Source organism: Bubalus kerabau, chromosome 19 (genome assembly GCF_029407905.1).
Source record: "Bubalus kerabau isolate K-KA32 ecotype Philippines breed swamp buffalo chromosome 19, PCC_UOA_SB_1v2, whole genome shotgun sequence".
Classification (NCBI taxonomy): domain Eukaryota; kingdom Metazoa; phylum Chordata; class Mammalia; order Artiodactyla; family Bovidae; genus Bubalus; species Bubalus kerabau.
In genome coordinates this window covers 43451712-43471887 of record NC_073642.1, presented here as the reverse complement: position 1 = coordinate 43471887, position 20176 = coordinate 43451712, and the positions used below count along the sequence as shown (strand labels likewise).

At 39.8% G+C, this 20176-nt stretch overlaps 1 protein-coding gene across 4 annotated transcripts in view; it reads right to left on the bottom strand.

The window, feature by feature from the left end:
* Positions 1-20176, bottom strand: part of AKAP6 (A-kinase anchoring protein 6) — a 657364-nt gene that overhangs the window by 301995 nt on the left and 335193 nt on the right. For all 4 annotated transcript variants that reach the window (XM_055555598.1, XM_055555599.1, XM_055555600.1 and 1 more), the window contains one exon: positions 12546-12668. In XM_055555598.1, the coding sequence (XP_055411573.1) occupies positions 12546-12668 (123 nt within the window). The remainder of the gene's footprint in view (positions 1-12545; positions 12669-20176) is intronic.

Genomic DNA, 20176 nt, shown 5'->3' with positions numbered 1-20176 from the left:
TAGCTCCTCAAACAAATTACAACTTCTTTCAAACAGTTGCATTTTTCTGTGGAAGGTATATAAAGTATATATTAAGGCTGGCATTCATTTTTGATAGACTTGCTAATATCTAATGCAAGGATTAGAGAAGTTGGAGAGATCCTGAATATTGATGGTGCCTCTTAGTGGCAAAATGTTCATGTTTTTCTGGACGCTGCCTCCACACCTGGCACAGGTAATCATATTGACTTCCTAGCACGGCCACATTAGGCCAAACAGATTCACAGAGGTTCTGTCTAAAGGGACCATTTGACTTCCAGAACACACTGCTTCTGAGGCCCTAATTGAAAAAAGAGGTCAATGCTAGCCCAAATATCTCTCTACCCCCTGCGGTGGAATAATTGATGTGCAGCAGCCTCTACAGATGTGGAGTCACTAAGGTGATGGATGGATATAAGTATATTATTCACACGTACATCTGCTAATATACAGGTCCCAGTGCAAACACCAAGACCTAAGAATATTATGTGGATTTAGGACAATCCCTGAAGGACTCTAGTTCCATTAAAAATTTGTTTGGCAGCCTGGGGCAGATCTATTCCAACTCCCACATGCTTCATGCATTTGAGAGGGGGAACCAAACTGCTTTAGAAATAAATTTAATAAATTTTGTAATGTCAAGTCATTAACATCCTGTCTAGTCATAGAGTCTTCATCTTTTGAAATGGTAATGTTAACCTGTGGAATTTTTTTTTAACTTTCTAATATCTGACTTAACATTTTTATTTTCCTTGTGTTTTCTGCCAGAGGGGATGAATTACATCCTGAAAGCAGAAGAAAAATATCCTACTGTTTCTCTCTATAGGCATTTTTCTTGTCACAAATATACCAGACAATACCCAGAAAGTCTGTAACCAGGGTCCATTTTGATTTGGAAATTGTACAGGAAATTCCTGCAGACACTCATGGTTTATAATCTTAGTTATAATTTGCTGCTGTAATGGTTGTAACACTGCTTTTACAAATGTTCGTTTATTCATCTGGCAGATTTGTTTAGTACTCATTAAGCATGTGCAGGGCAGGGTGTCAAAGGAGACACCAAAAAGACACAAGCCATCTCTCAAGTCAGAGGCGAATCATTCAGGCAGGGAAGCTAGGGAGAAATTCAACCTCTCTAGGGACACCTGAGCAACTCACACCTGTTCTCAGGTCTCTGACGGGTGTGCGTGAATCTCTTGAAATGAACAAAGCAACTTCACAAACAACAGGCTTATGTGATCTTCACAACACCTTCAGGAGACATGACAGGCTTTTTTCTGGCTAAAGATCTATTTTAGGCCTGAAAATTTATCCTAATATCATTGTTGCCAGGTGAATTGTTTCAAGATTCCAAAATTCCATATGACACAGTAGATAAGTAAGATCTGCACACAGGTCTACACAAGAAGACAGATGGGGGTGACAGCAGCCTGGCTCAAGTGAGTTGGGTCACCCGCTGGCTCTCCTCCACACACAGAGTCCTTCAGTCCGTGCAGAAACCCTCATACTTCAAGGCAGTCTGCAAACTTTCTTTCAGCGTTTAGCATACCACCACCCTAAACAGCTCTGATGCTGGGAGGCATTGGGGGCAGGAGGAGAAGGGGACGACAGAGGATGAGATGGCTGGATGGCATCACCGACTCGATGGACGTGAATTTGAGTGAACTCTGGGAGTTGGTGATGGACAGGGAGGCCTGGCGTGCTGCGATTCACGGGGTCGCAAAGAGTCAGACTCACAAAGAGTCGGACACGACTGAGCGACTGAACTGAACTGAACTGAACCCTAAACAGCAAGTGCTCAATAAATCCAGTTATTCTCTGTCATTCTATTTTATTTTTTTTTTTTTAAGGATTGGATGTTGTGTTATTTTATTTTTTTTAATTTTATTTTATTTTTAAACTTTACATAATTGTATTAGTTTTGCCAAATATCAAAATGAATCTGCCACAGGTATACATGTGTTCCCCACCCTGAACCCTCCTCCCTCCTCCCTCCCCATACCATCCCTCTGGGTCATCCCAGTGCACTAGCCCCAAGCATCCAGTATCGTGCATCGAACCTGGACTGGCAACTCGTTTCATACATGATATTTTACATGTTTTAAAATAGTCATCACATCCGAAAGAAAAAGAATAAAGTAATAAATCAGGAAAATGTGTAAGTGACAGCAATTTTCAAAATGATGGGAACAAGAGTCCTTAAACTGAGTCAGGCAAAAAGTACATCCCCAGGTACTTTGAACAGTTCAAAAGGAAGACAAGACTATTTGTCTCCCAGATGCACAGAATTAGTTATATAAGCAAAAGGATGTGGTTCAGGACTCTCACATGAGCCTCCTGTGCCCACGCATCAACCTCAAAATTCCTGCATGCTATAAATCCCCAACGGATCTTTCTTCCACAAGCTACCAAAGGAAGGAACTCAAGGCTGCAAGTTGAGTACCTCAAATCCCTCAAAGAGAAGTGATGCTGCTCCCTACTAAACTCTCAGCTACTCACCTTAAACCTTAAACTGACAGGAATCAAGGGGGACAAGCATATAGAACTTCAAAGCTCCTACAAGGCCACCAGCCCTGCTCTGTGACGCTGAGTGGGGTGGCGGCCAAACTCACACAGCTCAGGCTTTTGAAGTCTGTCGACGGTCTCTTATTAACTGAAGCGTACGGGCATGTGGTAGCTGCTGGTCTTGTGAAGCTCAACTTTTTGGGGCCAGAGCTGCCTATCTCAGCAGAGGAGGGTAGGCAGGGAGGGGTGGGCACCAGGAAGTGTGAAATGGAAAGCCTGTCATCCCTTAACTTCAAACAATGAAAAGTGGAACACAGGTGGACGTGGAAGGGCAAGCTAAAGAAAAACAGTTGAATGTATTTTGGGAAATTTTCTGGCATGACTAAAAACTCTGTGAGAAGTATCATGTTTTTCTTATGATACAAATGAAAAATATGATTTAATTTAAAATGATATAACATAAAGATCTAACTATAAATGCTAAATGCATGAAAACATCTGTATTGAGATTTTGTTAGCCAGTCACATTATTAGTTTGATTCAAACTGCTTTTGTAAGTTCTTAGGAGCCTGGTAGGCTGCAGTCCATGGGGTCGCTAAGAGTCGGGCACGACTGAGCAACTTCACTTTCACTTTTCACTTTCATGCATTGGAGAAGGAAATGGCAACCCGCTCCAGTGTTCTTGCCTGGAGAATCCCAGGGACGGGGGAGCCTGGTGGGCTGCCGTCTCTGGGGTAGCACAGTCGGACACGACTGAAGCGACTTAGCAGCAGCAGCAGCAGCAGCAGGGTAATGACACAGTAAGGAATAAGGAAAAGTTTTCAGACCATTCTGCACAATACAAAAGTACTGTCTGCAGGGTTTTGGTGCGTTTGTGCCCCCTTGAGGAAGACACTTCAAATTGCAGGGACCACTTCTAAAATGAACAAGGTCCTGGAAAGTGGGCTTTAAAAACTACCCTTACAAACATAAATTCAGAGCTACACACACACAAACATGGCCCTATTCACTTCTTAGGAACTGGAGCAAAAGCTTTTCCGAAAACATGGTAGACTCTCATTACATGGAACCCTGAACTGCGGCTGTTGTTGCCGTCTGTCTATAGCGGCATCTCAGGTAGACAGCAACTCTGCTGTAGACAGACAACCACGGACAAGGAGGAAACGCTCAACTGTTGTTACAACAACGTGAATGCTCATTGCAGTATTATGTGCCAAAGCACCAACAAAGAGGCAGCTTAAATAGCCATAATTATGGGAATGGTTAAGAAAAGTGCGGCAAATCCACACAAATACTAAGGAGCAGCTAAAATGGGTAGTAGATTTTCATGTTCTGACAGAAGGATGTCTGAGATATATTAAGATACAAGAACAATCACTGAACAGTATGCACAATGAGTGAAAAATCTTTACAATGTATGCACTTTTATGTAAAAAGGTCCAGAAAGATATAGAATAAACTTTATGTTGGTTATCCAGAAAGTGTAAGGCTTTCTACTTTGAATTTCATGGCCTTTATACAGTTTAAACTTTTCCAGTGAGTACAACTTAATGTTTTCCTGTAACTAGAGTTCCATAATTACAACAGCTATATTAATGAGAGCTTCCTCCCCCTTAAGCAAATGCCCCCAGTAATCTCTGAGTTCTAGTAATGTCCCCTTTTTTCCATGTGAATACTTCTCGTAATGTTCACATTCCCTGATTTCACAAACCCCTAGAATAACCCTGGAGCTTCAATCCCACCCCAGATACAGAGAAGCTTTCAGCCAGTTTCCAGACCCTTCAATACATTGAAGTCTTGGTCAGATTTCTGTCTGCTGTGGGGCAGCAGGCCTTCCTGTGCTAATTCCAAGGGCATTGGTAGCATCTGGGGAGACTACAGAAGACAAACCAGATGTTGGTAATGAGACTTCTGACCAGACAACAGCGTCAAAAAGTGAAGAGATCTTTTTCTGCTGACCTCTCTTTCTAAATCACCCCCTTTCTAATCTATCCCCTCTATTCTTATCCATCTCCTGCCTAACTCTGTCCACTTCCTCTCCATTTCTGTCATTGCTCAGACCTCATTTAACCCTCTCACTCAACAACAGCCTCCCTAATTTTAGGCTTGTTCCATCCATGACTAAGGAAGCAAAGTCTTTAGCACATACTGGCCTTTTCAGTACAGGAAACCAAACACGCTTTTGCCAGGGTTAGAGACCTTTTACATACTTATCAGTCTGGCCTTCAAGCCTGCCTAACAGTGGATTCCTCAAACTGCTGAGATATCCATGTTCTTTTAGAACAGAACCCCCAAAATAGTTTCTTTTAAAAACATTTTCTATTCACGTCAAAAACAAGGGACTCATTTCCTTAATATACACAAAGCTCCCATAAATTCCAAAGCAAAAGGCCAATGACCCAGCAGAAAAGTACGTTAAGAATATGAGTATACAGTTCACAGAAAAGAAATACAAATGACTTCTAAAAATAAAAAGCAGTACTCAACACCACCTAAATACAAGAAATAAAAACTAAAATACAAGGAGATGACATTTATCAAAGGGACAAAGATCAACTGATCTGATAACATGGTCTAATAGTAAAGATGTGCAGAAATAGGCTTTCTCATGCATTGCTGAGTATAAACTGGCACTATCTCTGTCAAGGACAATTTGACAATACATGAAAAATTTAAATATGTATAACCTTTGACCCAGAAGTTTCACATGAAAGGTATTTATTTTAAAGATAAGCCAATACTATGCAAGAGAATGAGTATCCAAGGATATTCACTGAAGCGCTGTTTATAATAGAAAAAGACTGCAAGCAACCTATGCTTTCATCAATAAACAATGGCATATTCTTAAATGGAACACCGTGCAGCCATCTGAAAGGATGCAGTAGTTATATATTTACTGATTTTGAATTATTGCTAATATAAATTAAGAAAACAAAGTTAATTATACATATGCATTTGTTTTCAAATACCAGGAATAACTCTGAAAGAATACAAAGAAACAAGGAACAATGGTCACCTCAGGAAGAGAACTGGTAAAGGTGGTGGCTGGGGGGCGCAGGGGTGGACATAGGTGGGAGGCATGCCTTTTTACTCCCTTCCTCTATTTACCTTCAGAATTCTGTGTTCTATCCAAGTATTAGTTACTAAAAAAAAAACCCCACATTTACAAAATTTGACACCAGAGTGCCAGTACCAGCACATCCTTCAAATGCTGTGTGTGTGTGTTAGCCACTCAGTCATGGTACGACTTTTTGCGACCCCACCAGGCTCCTCTGTCCACAGAATTCTCCAGGCAAGAATACTGGAGTGGGTAGCCATTCCCTCTTCCAGGGGATCTTCCTGACTCAGGGATCAAACCCAGGTCTCCTGCATTGCAGGCAGATTCTTTACTGTCTGAGTTACCAGGGAAGACCCTCAAATGCTATACTCAAATTCATTTTCCACTATGCCTGTTGTTATTCTCTCACTTAATCTATAGACTTATCCAGTTAATTCATGGCAAGCTGAGACTTTCCCCATGGAATTTACAGTTGATCCTTGTCACTCTCCTGCTTTAAAATAAAATCAAACCTTCTATGAATCCCCATTGCCCACAGAGAAAAATTCAATCCACTCAAAGGACATTCAATCTCTTTTACCATCCAGCCCTAACCTGCAAGACAAAACCTAGCCTCAGCCACACCAAATAGCTCACCCCACCTCCCTTACTTGCCCATAAAATTTCCTCCCACCTCCTCACCTCCCCTCTTTATCCAAGAAATCATATATGGTCTATGAGGTCTACATCAAATTACATCTCTGAGCCTTCCCTACCCTGAGGAAGAGCAATAAAACTTCACACTATGCTCTAAACAGTACTTAGCTTATCTCACAAGCAGTTTACTGCTCAAAATTATATTACATTCATCATTTATGGGTCTATAGATGACTACATTTAATCTATGGTCATCTCCCTTAGATTACAAATCCCTGGAAGAAAGATGTGAAACTCATTCATCATGTATTCCTAATATGTAAATAACTGCCTGGCACTCATAGGTGCTTAATATATATGGACTCATCATCATCATCTTCCCGCCCCCATGTTTTCTCATTTATCAAACTAAATTAAGAATGTTGTTTTTCCAACACTTTTTCTATGTCGTTGGTTAATGTTTGCCCAACCTGACACGGTGCTGCCTGTGCAAATTTATCTCCCAAGTTTAAGCCAGGCCTTTGGGCTTGGCTCCTTTTCCTAATTACTATGCAGATGTCTGGTGTCAGTTTGACTTTGCCTTCTCCTACTGGATACTCTGGCTACAGGTTTAAAAAACAAAAACCAATTTCTGCTTTGTTTTCCTGCAATTGATTGCATATGATATGGTGCCATTTGGTGAATTAGGCATGGATAAACACTATTGAGGAAATGAAAGTTGTCTTTCAGCAAATGGACATAGACTGTCATCTCTGTTGAAAAAATTACTATCCTGCTCTCCTGCTTTGCCTCTCAGCAGTCTAACTGAAGATAATAAAAATCCTTTTGAAGGGAAAAACTACTTATGATGCTTCTACTTAAATGTAGTTTTGGGTGACTTTTGCTTCTTTAGACAATAAAAATGGTGGTGAGGGAAATGACCTAAGTGTCTACCATCAGGTGAATGGGTAAACAAATTGTATTATATCTACACAAAGGAATACTATTCAGCAATAAAAAAGAACAACTGAAACATACAAAATCAAACTAAGTATGCTGGGTGACCTCTTCAAGAAAATTAGAGATACCAAGGGAACATTTCATGCAAGGATGGGCTTGATAAAGGACAGAAATGGTATGGACCTAACAGAAGCAGAAAATATTAAGAAGAGATGGCAAGAAAACACAGAAGAACTGTACAAAAAAGATCTTCACGACCAAGATAATCACGATGGTGTGATCACTCACCTAGAGCCAGACATCCTGGAATGTGAAGTCGAGTGGGCCTTGGAAAGCATCACTACAAACAAAGCTAGTGCAGGTGATGGAATTCCAGTTGAGCTATTTCAAATCCTGAAAGATGATGCTGAGAAAGTGCTGTACTCAATATGCCAGCAAATTTGGAAAACTCAGCAGTGGCCACAGGACTGGAAAAAATCAGTTTTCATTCCAATCCCAAAGAAAGGCAATGCTAAAGAATGCTCAAATGACCACACAATTGCACTCATCTCACACGCTAGTAAAGTAGTGCTCCAAATTCTCCAAGCCAGGCATCAGCAATTCATGAACCATGAACTTCCAGATGTTCAAGCTGGTTTTAGAAAAGGCAGAGGAACCGGAGATCAAATTGTTAACATCCGCTGGATCATAGAAAAAGCAAGAGAGTTCCAGCAAAACATCTATTTCTGCTTTATTGACTATGCCAAAGCCTTTGACTGTGTGGATCACAATAAACTGAAAAATTCTGAAAGAGATGGGAATACCAGACCACCTGACCTGCCTCTTGAAAAACCTATATGTAGGTCAGGAAGCAACAGTTAGAACTGGACAGGGAACAACAGACTGGTTCCAAATAGGAAAAGGAGTACGTCAAGGCTGTATATTGTCACCTTGCTTATTTAACTTATACGCAGAGTACATCATGAGAAACGCTGGGCTGGAAGAAGCACAAGTTGGAATCAAGATTGCCAGGAGAAATATCAATAACCTCAGATATTCAGATGACACCACCCATATGGCAGAAAGTGAAGACGAACTAAAAAGCCTCTTGATGAAAGTGAAAGAGGAGAGTGAAAAAGTTGGCTTAAAGCTCAACATTCAGAAAACTAAGATCATCCATCTCGTCCCATCACTTCATGGCAAATAGATGGGGAAACAGTGGAAACAGTGTCAGACTTTATTTTTTGGGCTCCAAAATCACTGCAGATGGTGATTGCAGCCATGAAATTAAAAGACGCTTACTCCTTGGAAGGAAAGTTATGACCAACCTAGATAGCATATTGAAAAGCAGAGACATTACTTTGCCAACAAAGGTCCATCTAGTCAAGGCTATGGTTTTTCCAGTGGTCATGTATGGATGTGAAAGTTGGACTGTGAAGAAAGCTGAGCACCAAAGAATTGATGCTTTTGAACTGTGGTGTTGGCAAAGACTCTTGAGAGTCCCTTGGACTGCAAGGAGATCCAACCAGTCCATCCTAAAGGAGATCAGTCCTGAGTGTTCATTGGAAGGACTGATGCTGAAGCTGAAACTCCAATACTTTGGCCACCTCATGCGGAGAGCTGACTCACTGGAAAAGACCCTGATGCTGGGAGGGATTGGGGGCAGGAGGAGAGGGGGATGACAGAGGTGAGATGGCTGGATGGCATCAACGACTCGATGCGCATAAGTGGGTAAACTCCGGGAGTTGGTGATGGACAGGGAGGCCTGGCGTGCTGTGATTCGTGGGGTCGACAAAGAGTTGGACATGACTGAGCGACTGAACTGACTGATGCTGGGTGAAAGAAACCAGACCAAAAAAGAAAAAAAAAAAAAGAGAGAGAGAGAGAGAATATATAGCTTGATTGCACTTATGCAAAATTCTAGAAAGTACAAACTAAACTAAAGGCTCATGACTACTTAGGGATGAAGAAAAGTCTGAGAGGGCAGGGAGGGAGCAATTACAAAGGAGCAGGAGGAAGCTTTGGGGGTGATAGATATGTTGCCTGTCTTGATTATAGTGACAGTTTTATGGGTGTATACATTTGTCAATTTATCCAAACTTGTAAAAATGTTTGAATACATGCAATTTAGCATGTCAAAATTATACCTCAATTAAGCTGTTTAAAACAGTGGACAGAGGTGAAGAAGAAGCAAATCCATCAAGAACACATGTATACAGTGCTACTGTAAAAGCAGTGTTTAAAGAGGGTCATCCAATGTGCTCAATATTTGCAAAATACCTTTCCAGACTGACATTTTCCTGAAAATGTCATTTTCTAAAAAGACATGAATTGTATTTTTGAAGGAGCAGCCAGGTTGCAAGCAGATGATTAATTATCATGGAAAATCATTGATGTATCATTGCAATTTCACAGTATTTCTTACAGTTAGAATAAAGCTCCTTCATATCTCCCATAAAGGTATTGTAAAGCTTTAATTGATTTGTGTTGGTAAAAACCCTTGGTTACTGTCATGGAAAATAATTGAAATAAGTATCAAAACATAAATGTACAATTTTTGTTATTGTTTATTTGCTTTTCTTTATAATAAACCTTGCAGGGTGCCAACTATTCTATCACATTATTAAGTCAGGGAAGACATGGGACCCGGAGGCTTTCACATCCGTTGGTTTAACATTAAATTATAGACTCTACAGAGATGTTCATCATGTAGCTAACTCCACATACTAGATACTCTTGAAAATACTTCTTGCCCACTCATTAAGAAGCAGCAAAGACTTATACAGGGTGAACTAAGAAATATAAATCTCTAGGCTTAGTTGTATACTTTCTTTATGGAAAGGTAGATTTTTTTTCACCTACTTTTGAGAAGAATAACAATATTAACTCAGCACTATAGTAAAAAAAATACAATAAAAAATATAAATGACAATATTGCTCAGGAGCTACGTAGATAGACATTGTGCTCAGAGAGACAGAGTAATGCAGAGTTTGCATGAAAGATGTTTAAATGACAGGCTGTATCTAGATTAACAAACAGAGCATGCAGTAAAACAGTCCCAATAACTGTCTTTTAGCATCACTTAATGGCAATCCATACACACTAGGACTTCAGTAACTGTTAAAACAAAATTACTCCTAATTTCAGTTTCTAAAATTGTGATTTAACAACAGTGAACAAATCTGAGATTATAGTCCCTCACTATTTGCAAAGCAGAGGTAATGAAGATGTTCCTATGTTATCTCTTGCAACTAACACAGACATGGTAGTGGAGAAAATTCATTCCAAAAAGTGTTGATCATCAGGTGGAAACAAGGTTATTCTTTAAGAGATAGATAGACATTTTAAGAAGAGCTGTTTGCTGTGGACCTAAGGTAGCAAAGAAAATAATAGTTTCTATATTTTAGGTGGGAATGTCATTATGAAGCTGGTACTGGATACCTGCAATTCATTATGGTCTGTAAAGAGCTCTGCAATTTACAAGACCAGAATCCAGTGGACACAGGCCGCATGTGGCAATTTAAATTCAAATGTAAATTCATTAGATTTAACAATTCATTTCCTCAGTTACTCTAGCCACATTGCAAGCGCTCAGTAGATAGGTGTGGTAGGTGGCTCCCACAATGGACATTCAATATAGAATATTCCATCATCACAGAAAGTTCTACTGGATGGTGTTGGGCTAGAATGAGACAGAGGCCAACACGGGGGTGCTAAGTGAATAATTCTGCAATATGGATTTGAGAAGAGGAGTACATACAGCTTAAAAAGAGGTCAGGTCATTCAGCTCCCAAAGAGAGGAGAGACCTTGGTTCATAGTTTCCTTGCCTGGCTTTCAATAAATAACCTAGAGTCAAAGTGCCCTTTGTGTCCTCATGCCCTCTGGGACCTCAAAAACGAAATTGGTGTTTTCCATAAAATATTAAATCAAGAGAAATTAAGACAGCACATTTAATGTGAAATAAAGTTCATATACTCCTGTTTAAACACAGATTAGAATTTCTGTCAGAACAATGCCAGTGAAAAGTTGACATCCTAATTAATACAATTTACATTATAAAGCAGTGAATATCTTTATCTTGCTATTATGAAATGCCCTCCTTAAAAAAAAATCAAGGCTCTACTCACCAGGGATTTGAATACTAAGGGTAGTATTTAAAAACCCACATACGAGAGAGGTAGTTAGGGTCAGTGGCATTTTCACACATCAACCCAGGTCTCTAAAAATGGAAACAATATACTCAGCCTCTACCACACAGTTTTGTGAGTTTTTAAAAAAATCATCCACAGGATATTTACATGTAGCAACAGGATTTTGAGGCTGTTCTTCCTGCTTTTCTTGCAATGATATAAAACACACTGCAAGACACAAACACTGAAGAACTAAAACATCCCTGCTCTCTCTCCCCTCTTCTTCCCTTCTCTCTCCTTTCTCTCTCTCCTCCATGCACTTAATATCACAGGGAGTGGTTCCGGAACCCTGTGAACTCACATACATGCAGGACTCCCACACAATGTGTATTCAATCCAAATTCTGAGCGTGTGAGAGGGGCAGAGAATCAGCCCCACAGCTGGGCACCCAAGAATTCGTGTTCATTGCCTTTGTCAATTTTATGCTATCGGTGAAAGGAATAAAGATGAGATCCTGAAAGCTTGAATTTTCATTTCCTCTGACAACGTGCTTTTTCTTCATGCTTTATCACACTCCACTACTTGGTTTCCACCCCTTCATAATTGATATCGGCCATTTGAAGCATTCAGTAAAAACCTCATGAGGTTCATCAAATGTCCCCCAGTCTATAATTCTTGCTTCTAACATATTCAGAAGCATATTCATCCAAGTGTTTTCTACTTTCTCTCCATGGCTTTCCTTGTGCACAGGGACAAAAGTAATGACAGTTGTATTAATTATGTGCTGAAAAACCCACATAGCAGCAAAAAGGATGGAGATCATCATTTTAAATATTTTATTAAAATAACCCAGTGTAGAACAGATAAAGTAGACCCTCTTGATAATGAGACGGTCATTAATTTTACAAGAATTCTAGAAAGCTTAGAATGGTCATCAAAATGACCTTTCATTCATTTTTTTTTTTGAAGAAGAAGAACGTCAGTCATCACTTTAGAGAGCAAGGGTCTAGTAAAATTTTCTAAGATATTTTTAAAAATAATTACTTACCTTTCTGGGAAAAGTTTTTAAAAAATAGCTTGAAATATGGAGAATTCAGATTTCATAGTATTACTTGAAATGCCTGTAAATTGTCAGCATCTGTAATTTACCCCATTAAAACTTGGTTTATTAGCATATAATGACTTCTGATAAGTAAAATCGACATTCTCCATAAACAAACAAGGACCACATTAAAACTCTTCCCTAACCAACATTAAGAGCAACGCAGTCTTGCTTACCAAGTGCGTCTCCAGGTACAGTTTTAGGCTATCCGTCTCTGCTTTAGGAGGTGTCCAGTTTTCAGTGGTTTCCATGGCTTCGTTTAACCATTGAATAAATTCATCCAGTTTGTTTACAAACCCCTTGTGACAGAAAAGGGGGGAAAAGAACAAGAAAAGCATGTCAATAGGTTATTTTTTAAAGCCAATCTTGAAAATTCCATACCTCATCGATGGTAAAACTGATACCACGGCAGTCCCATCCTATGTCCACATGTACACCAAAATTCCCACCATTCCTGCCATTCCCACTGAACTCTGTTAAAATGGAAAGAAACTGTTCATGATACCACTATGGTTTTTTCCCTAGGAAAGATTTTGCTTTTATTTTTGAGGAATTTAGACTGGACTGCAGGGTGTCATTGGAAAGGTGACCCTCAAATCATCAAAACATTTCTGGGTGTCTGACAAGAGCCCCCCTCACTAAAAAGTCAGGTCAAGTCTGCTAGGAACCTGGCTTTGGGGGATAAAGTAAAGATGGTGTTCTTTACTTAGAAGCCCAAGGAGTTGAGGTGCCTTAACTGAAGGAGAAATCCATTTTTAAATCACCTAAGTGTTTAAAGGGACTTGGATGAGTTCTACTGACAGCTCAAACGTCTGTGATTGAGTCTGGGTTCTAAGAAACTAAAAAAGGTACAGGACCAAGGAACAAATGTAAACGCCTAACTTTGGGTGTGTTCTGGACATCTGAAAAAAAAAAAAAAAAAAATTCTTGGCTAAGAAGCACAATTCACAATAACCTTGCAAATTTTCAAATGGTGGTTACAAAAATTTATTGGCCATTTAAAAGAACACATCTGTGGAAACGGAAAATATTTTGAAAAAAAATGAAAGCCCAGCTCTGAATCTTAAGGGAAGGAAATGGGGCTGGCCACTGGCTTGCCATGGCTGGGTAAACAGCACCACCTGGAGGTCGAAAGGAGGAAGGACAGGCTTCTGTATTTGAACTCACTGAGATGGCTTGGGATGCTCGTTTACTGTCTATTGAGCTTAACCTGTTCTTCAGAGTTACCTTTTGATTATCTTTGATTAATATTTTAATACTTAACTGGTGAGTTAACTTGCAATAAAAATCTAAGCACTCCTCATTATCAGGGGAAATTTTAGCTTTCCACCTTCCCTCCTACTTATGCAGAATATAAGAATATAAACAGAATTTATGAAGGCAAGTGATACTAAAGTCCACCTGATTTCTGAGACTTTTTTCACCTGCTATTTCCCCACCTCTCTCAGCCTGTTTCTGTGTGGTGTGTCAACCAGTGTTCTGTGAAGTGGACAGACAGATCTATTCTCGTATCATTAGAGGATATTCTTAGAGAAACCAAAGAGGCTCCACTCTATACACTGAGCTATGCAACGTGCAGGAGAATTCACATTTGGATGCAGAAAAACGAATATTTGATGTTCATCTTCAGAAGCTCTGCTAGAGTCTTCGTGGTGTGAACGAAGGAAAATGAGGCCGACATAAGTAACAACATGAGAAAATGAGGAAAAAATGCAAAATTTTACTTATTTTGTAATATAAATCAAATCCTAGTAAAATAGATACTGGTCTTTCATTCATTCTTTTTAAACTTTTATGTATTTATTTCTGTCTGTGCTGGGTCTTCACTGCTGTTGTACAGGCTTTCTCTAGTTGTGGCCAGAGGGGCCACTCTCTGGTTGCAGGGCATGAACTTCTCACCGCAGTGGCTTCTCTTCTTACAGAGCATGGGCTCTAGAGTGCGGGCTCAGCAGCTGTGAAGCACAGGCTTAGTTGCTCCACGGCATGTGGGATCTTCCTGGACTAGGGATTGAACATGTATCCCCTACACTGGCAGGAGGATTCTTAAGCACTGGACCACCAGGGAAGTCCCTTATTCATTCTTTTAACAAATATTTATTAAGCAGCTGCTTTGTGTGAAGCACACTGCTGGACAGTACTGGGAACAAAAAGATAAATATCAGTGAAGTAAAAATATCGGCAGAACATAAAGCATGTCTAAGCACTGGCTTACTGAATTCTGGTCATTTCAATCAGTAGAAAAAGTTAAACCATCAATAGAGTTGAGACATGTACCTGAACTTTTTTGTGAAACTTATTCTGCCTATATCAGAATTCTGTCTGTACCTAAGTTTGTTTCTGTTCTTAGTATTTGACCTGCCTGTTTCTCTCATACTCTGAGTTTACGCTTATTTACCTGGAGAGTCAAAGACGACTATAAAAATCAGATTTTCTTCATAATACAATTCAATGCTGCACTACACAAAAAGCACATTTTACACACATTCGCCTCACTGCTACAGACTGAGTTACAAGCCTTTGAAAGGCCACATTTTAGGTTTCCTCAAACTCCTGTATCTCATCTATTCCATCTCTCTTGTTATTTTCTACCACCAGTTACCTTATTGTTCCTTTTTGGCCCTTCTTCCATTATCTTTCTCTGCCTCCCTGACGAGCACCCCAGGGGCACACTGAGGGTAACCCAGTCCACAGGCACCAGTCCTCCTGGGCCACCCCCGTAACTGTCTCCTTATGGGTGTATTCCTTGCTATATTCATATCTGATACATGTTCTGAGAGTCTGATAACTGAAGCCAAGCCAGGATTCCACCTGCAGAAGAAACCTTGGTCATCCAACTTGGGAGAAAATGGAACAGCCATTAGCCTGTTATCACCAGTAACAGCACACTTCCCACTTTCAAATCATCTGCTGGAGGAATCAAATTACTTACATTTTGAAAGTTCCTTAATGAGATGAAACTTTCTAACGCATGAATTTTTTTAAAGGCTAAGAAGCACAGTGAAAGTATATAAAAATGTACACTTACAAGTTTGTGTAAAATAATTTGCTAAAGCCCTCAGTTAACATACATTTGAAGATTACATTTGCAAGGAAAATAAAAGGTTGAGTCTTGCAAACAGCTACACTCATGACAGGTTAAAAATACCCATTATTAATCCTCCTACACTGTTGGTGGGTAAACAGGTACAGCCACTATGGAAAACAGTGTCAAGGTTCCCTTTAAAAGCTAAAAATAGAGCTACCATATGATCCAGCAATCCCACTCCCAGGCATATACCCATGAAAAAAGAAAACTCTAATTTGAAAAGATGCATGCACCCCAGTGTTCATAGCAGCACTATTTACAATAGCCAAGATGTGGAAGCAATCTAAGTACCCATTGATAGATGAATGAATAAAGAAGTGGTGTGTGTGTGTGTGTGTGTGTGTGTGTATATATATATATATATTATATATATATATAATATATATTATTATATATATATAAAATGGAATACCTCTTGGCCACAAAAAGTATGGCATATTGTCATTTGCAGCAACATGGATGAACCTAGAGCTTATCATAGTAAGTGAGGTAAACCAGACAAAAAAATAGTATATAATATCACCTACACGTGAAATCTAAAAAATAACACAAATGAGTCTATTTACAAAACAGAAACAGGTTCACAGACATAAGAAGCTAATTTACAGTCACCAAGAGGAAAGTAGGGGGTGGGGATAAAGTGGGGAAAGGAGGGAGAAATTAGGAGTACAGGATTAACAAATGCACGCTACCACATATAAGAGAGATAAACAATAAGGATTTTCTGTATAGCACAAGGAACTATATTCAACATCCTATAATATCCTATAATGAAAAATATTCTGGAAAAATATATATCTGAATCACTTTGTTGTAAACCTAGAACTAACACAATATGGTAAACCAACTATATTCCAATTTTATAAAGAATACTCACTGTTTCTTTTATTTTCCTATTTCTCTTCTGTGACAAACCTAGTCTGGTTGACTAGAAACTGTGGGGGTGATTACTGTTGCCCTTTGACGAGACTGCTGTGCGCGGCTAGGACAGAAACAGAGCTTTCCCTGCATCAGACACGGGACCGGGAAAGAGCAACACAGTAGAAAATAAGACATGGTCCCCCTGCCTTGTGTTGTTAAAAGTCTGGGGGTAATTTTTTTTTTAATAGAATTACATGATTTTTAGAACAAATTGAAATTGAAAACTATTTCAGTAAAAGAGAAAATGGGTATAAAATAGGAAGCAGATACTTGGGTTGTCAACACAAATCTGTGAAGTGGTGCTGATTATGGTCATTTTACAGATGAGGAAACTGAGGGTCAAAGAAGGTGGGTGCCTAGCCTAGAGGACATAAGAAGCTAATTTACAGCTGGACTCTGAATCCACAACCCATTCCAGAGTCTGTTCCTCCCATGGTACCACAGCACCCTCAGAAACAGTGCTCCGAGAGACATATTACCAGACCCAGATGAAGAAGAAGAAACACTTGTTCCCACTCTCACATTCTTAGCACTGAGATTAAAACTCAAAAAAGTCCCCCCCCCCCACCTCACATTCAGTATTTTCTATTAATTTTTCTGAAATGGGATCTCTGATGAGAACAGGGACTTTTAAAAAAATCTTTTTTTTTTTTTTAGCAAGTAAAAATTTGCTTGCTATTTTATTTTTGCTTATAATTTGCTTGTAAATTTTATTTTTATAGAAAATTTAAACCAAAATTTTAAGGCAGCACATGCTTAAGCAAGCCCATCCTATCAGTGCCTCAATTACAGATGAGTTTGACTCGGTTCAATCAGAGAGGAGACAGCTCTTAGTCCTCAGGAGGTAGTTTAACCAGTGAGCTGAGCTGCCAATGTCCTCTTGGTGTTTACTGTTTGGATATATGTGTGTTCATCCCGAGAAGGATGCTCATTTCTTGGTGGACACAGAAATCAAGTGTGTTGACTGACCTAGCCCAGATCAGGTTAACTATCTTCAGAGAGGGACATGCTGAAGAGCATCAGAAAGTGAAGTATTTTCAGTGTATTTTTGAAACTAGAAAAGGTCAGTTTCTGCTGTTAAAACTTTTTAAACCATTCAAAAGTATTTACCCCTTTCTTAGTGTTCCAAGATTAAAGGATTCCATGAATGACCTTATCTGAACAATTCTAGCTGAAACAATAAGTAATCCTCATATAGCACTCACTAAGCCTGGCATGCTACAGTCCATGGGGTTGTGAAGGGTTGGACACAGCTTGGCTTCTGAACAACAACAAACATGCCAGGACCATTTAAAAGCAATATACAATAGATCATCAAGCCAGACTTCAAAATATATTTTCTCTTGAAATCTTCACATAAACCCCTAATGGATGTCCCCATTCCTATCTTATCAATGCAGAAACTGAATTTCAGAGGCACCAAGTAGGGTCATAAAGACCCTGTGAGGTGGGTACTACTGTTGCCCCCATTTTACAAATAATAAGACGGAGGCCCTGAGAAGTAAGGAGACATGCCCCATGCCATGTGGCTAGAAGGTGGTGGACTCAGCACCTGAATCCAGAGAGCCCAGCTGGCACCATGTGAAATCATGAAAGGCCAGCTGATCTAATGATTTGCCTAAGTCCCTGGCAGAAATTAGAACTTGAAAAACATTTAAATGAGGATTAATCATGATGACAGGAGAAGGTATATTAAAAGGCGGGGGGAGGGGGAACATGCTTATCATGAACCAGTGCAGATAATATTAAGAGAACAGCTGTTACAACCAGACAAAACTGAACTTGATTCCAGGCTCCATCCGTCTCTTACTAACAGTATAAACTAAACGAGCTACTTGGTGCCTCTGAAATTCAGTTTCTTCATTGGTAAGATAGGAATGGGGATATCCATTAGGGGTTTATGTGAAGATTTCAAGAGAAATATATATTTTAAAGTCTGGTTTGATAAACAATTTTTAAAAACCGTTTCTAATGAACAGGTTCCAATTTGATCTTTTATGTCATTCACTCAAAACATTTTGATTATTCACTAAGCATACAGCATCTTGCTGGCTGTCACAGGGAAGATGGAGAGAAAAGCCCCCCCACAGTCATAATATGAGAGATGGCACTGACTGCTCTGGGCATGCAGAGGGGGTCGTAACTTGTCTCAGGTCATCGCATGAGGTGATGTGGTGGGGGCAGCATCTGAATCTGCAGGTGAGCAAAGATTTCCCTACTTCTTATCCCACCTGCAGGTCCTGAAGGGATCATGCTTCTCTATTTAAACAGCACACACTTTAAGGATAATCTGGCTTCATTTTTCAAACCAGGACAAATGCTTTGGAGCCAGTCTTCTTTACATTAATAATGAGTACCAATGAGTAATTGCAATCCTCTTATCTTACCCAAAAGGAAGCTTTATTTAGGTTCTGGCAGCTGGTAAAATTAGAACTCCACTTATAAGCAAAATTATGCATTGAGATTTAATATGTGTATCTACCAACATATGGGACTTCCCTGGTAGCTCAAGCTGATAAAGAATCCTACAATGCAGGAGGGAAGATTCCCTGGAGAAAGGATAGGCTACCCAGTATTCTTGGGCTTCCCTGGGGCTCAGACTGTAAAGAATCCGCCCACAATGCGGGAGACCTGAGTTTGATCCCTGGTTGGGAAGATCCCCTGGAGGGGGGTATGGCAACCCACTCCAGTATTCTTGCCTGGAGAATCCTCATGGACAGAGAAGCCTGGAGGGCTACAGTCCATGGAGTCGCAAAGAGTCAGACACAACTGAGTGACTAAGCACAGCACCAAGATATGGGCTTCCCAGGTGGCACCAGTGGTCAAGAACCCACCTGCCAATGCAGGAGACATAAGAGATGCAGGTTTGACCCCTGGATCAGGAAGATCCCCTGGAGGAGGGCATGGCAACCCACTTCAGCATTCTTGCCTGGAGAATCCCATGGACAGAAGAGCCTGACAGGCTACAGTCCATAGGATCACAAAGAGTCAGACACGACTGAAGTAACTTCGCACACACACTACCAACATATATATTTAACCTTCCATTTTTGCTTGTATACCTAACTCTTATATGAAATGACTAATTTAGCTTTTTACACAATAGCTTTCAAATGCAATTCACCTTTCCCAGCCACATATCTGTGTATGTAATGTGCTACCAAGACACAGAGGCTCAAGATCAAATGAAAGGGAATTAAAAGTGATACTTTGAACTCTACCAACTTACACATTTACCCACATTCCTACCTATCAAATCCAACACAGTACAAGTAATTGACAGAAGGGAGGATATGGTACTTGCTTTTAGAAGAAAGATTGAAGAGAAAATGAAATGCTTTAAGGCAGTTTTAACTCTGTTGCTATAAGAAAACTCAAATACTGAAATGTTTTATGAAATATTTAGCTTCTCTTCTAAAGGTTGAATGAAATGTCTTTAGAATTTGAAAATATTCCTAATATAACTATCCCAGAATAAAGGCTGTCAGTTGGAAAGAGAATAAAAAGGGCAGAGAATGGTATTATTTTAAACTGGCCGGGTGAGATGCCTTATTCTGAACTCAGTATCATGTGAGTATGATAAACTGAGCTGAATCTCCAATTCCTTCAAATACTAATGGCAGTGGTTTCAACTGGGAAAAGAAGAGCCCAGAAAGATCCCTGACTCTCATAATGGGAAAGGCGTTCCTCCAGCATCCAAAGGCTTTGACTTCAGTTACTCCCTGTTCTTTAGTTACTAAGACATGTCTGATTCTGCGACCCCATGGGCTGCAGCCCACCAGGCTCTTCTGTCCATGGGAT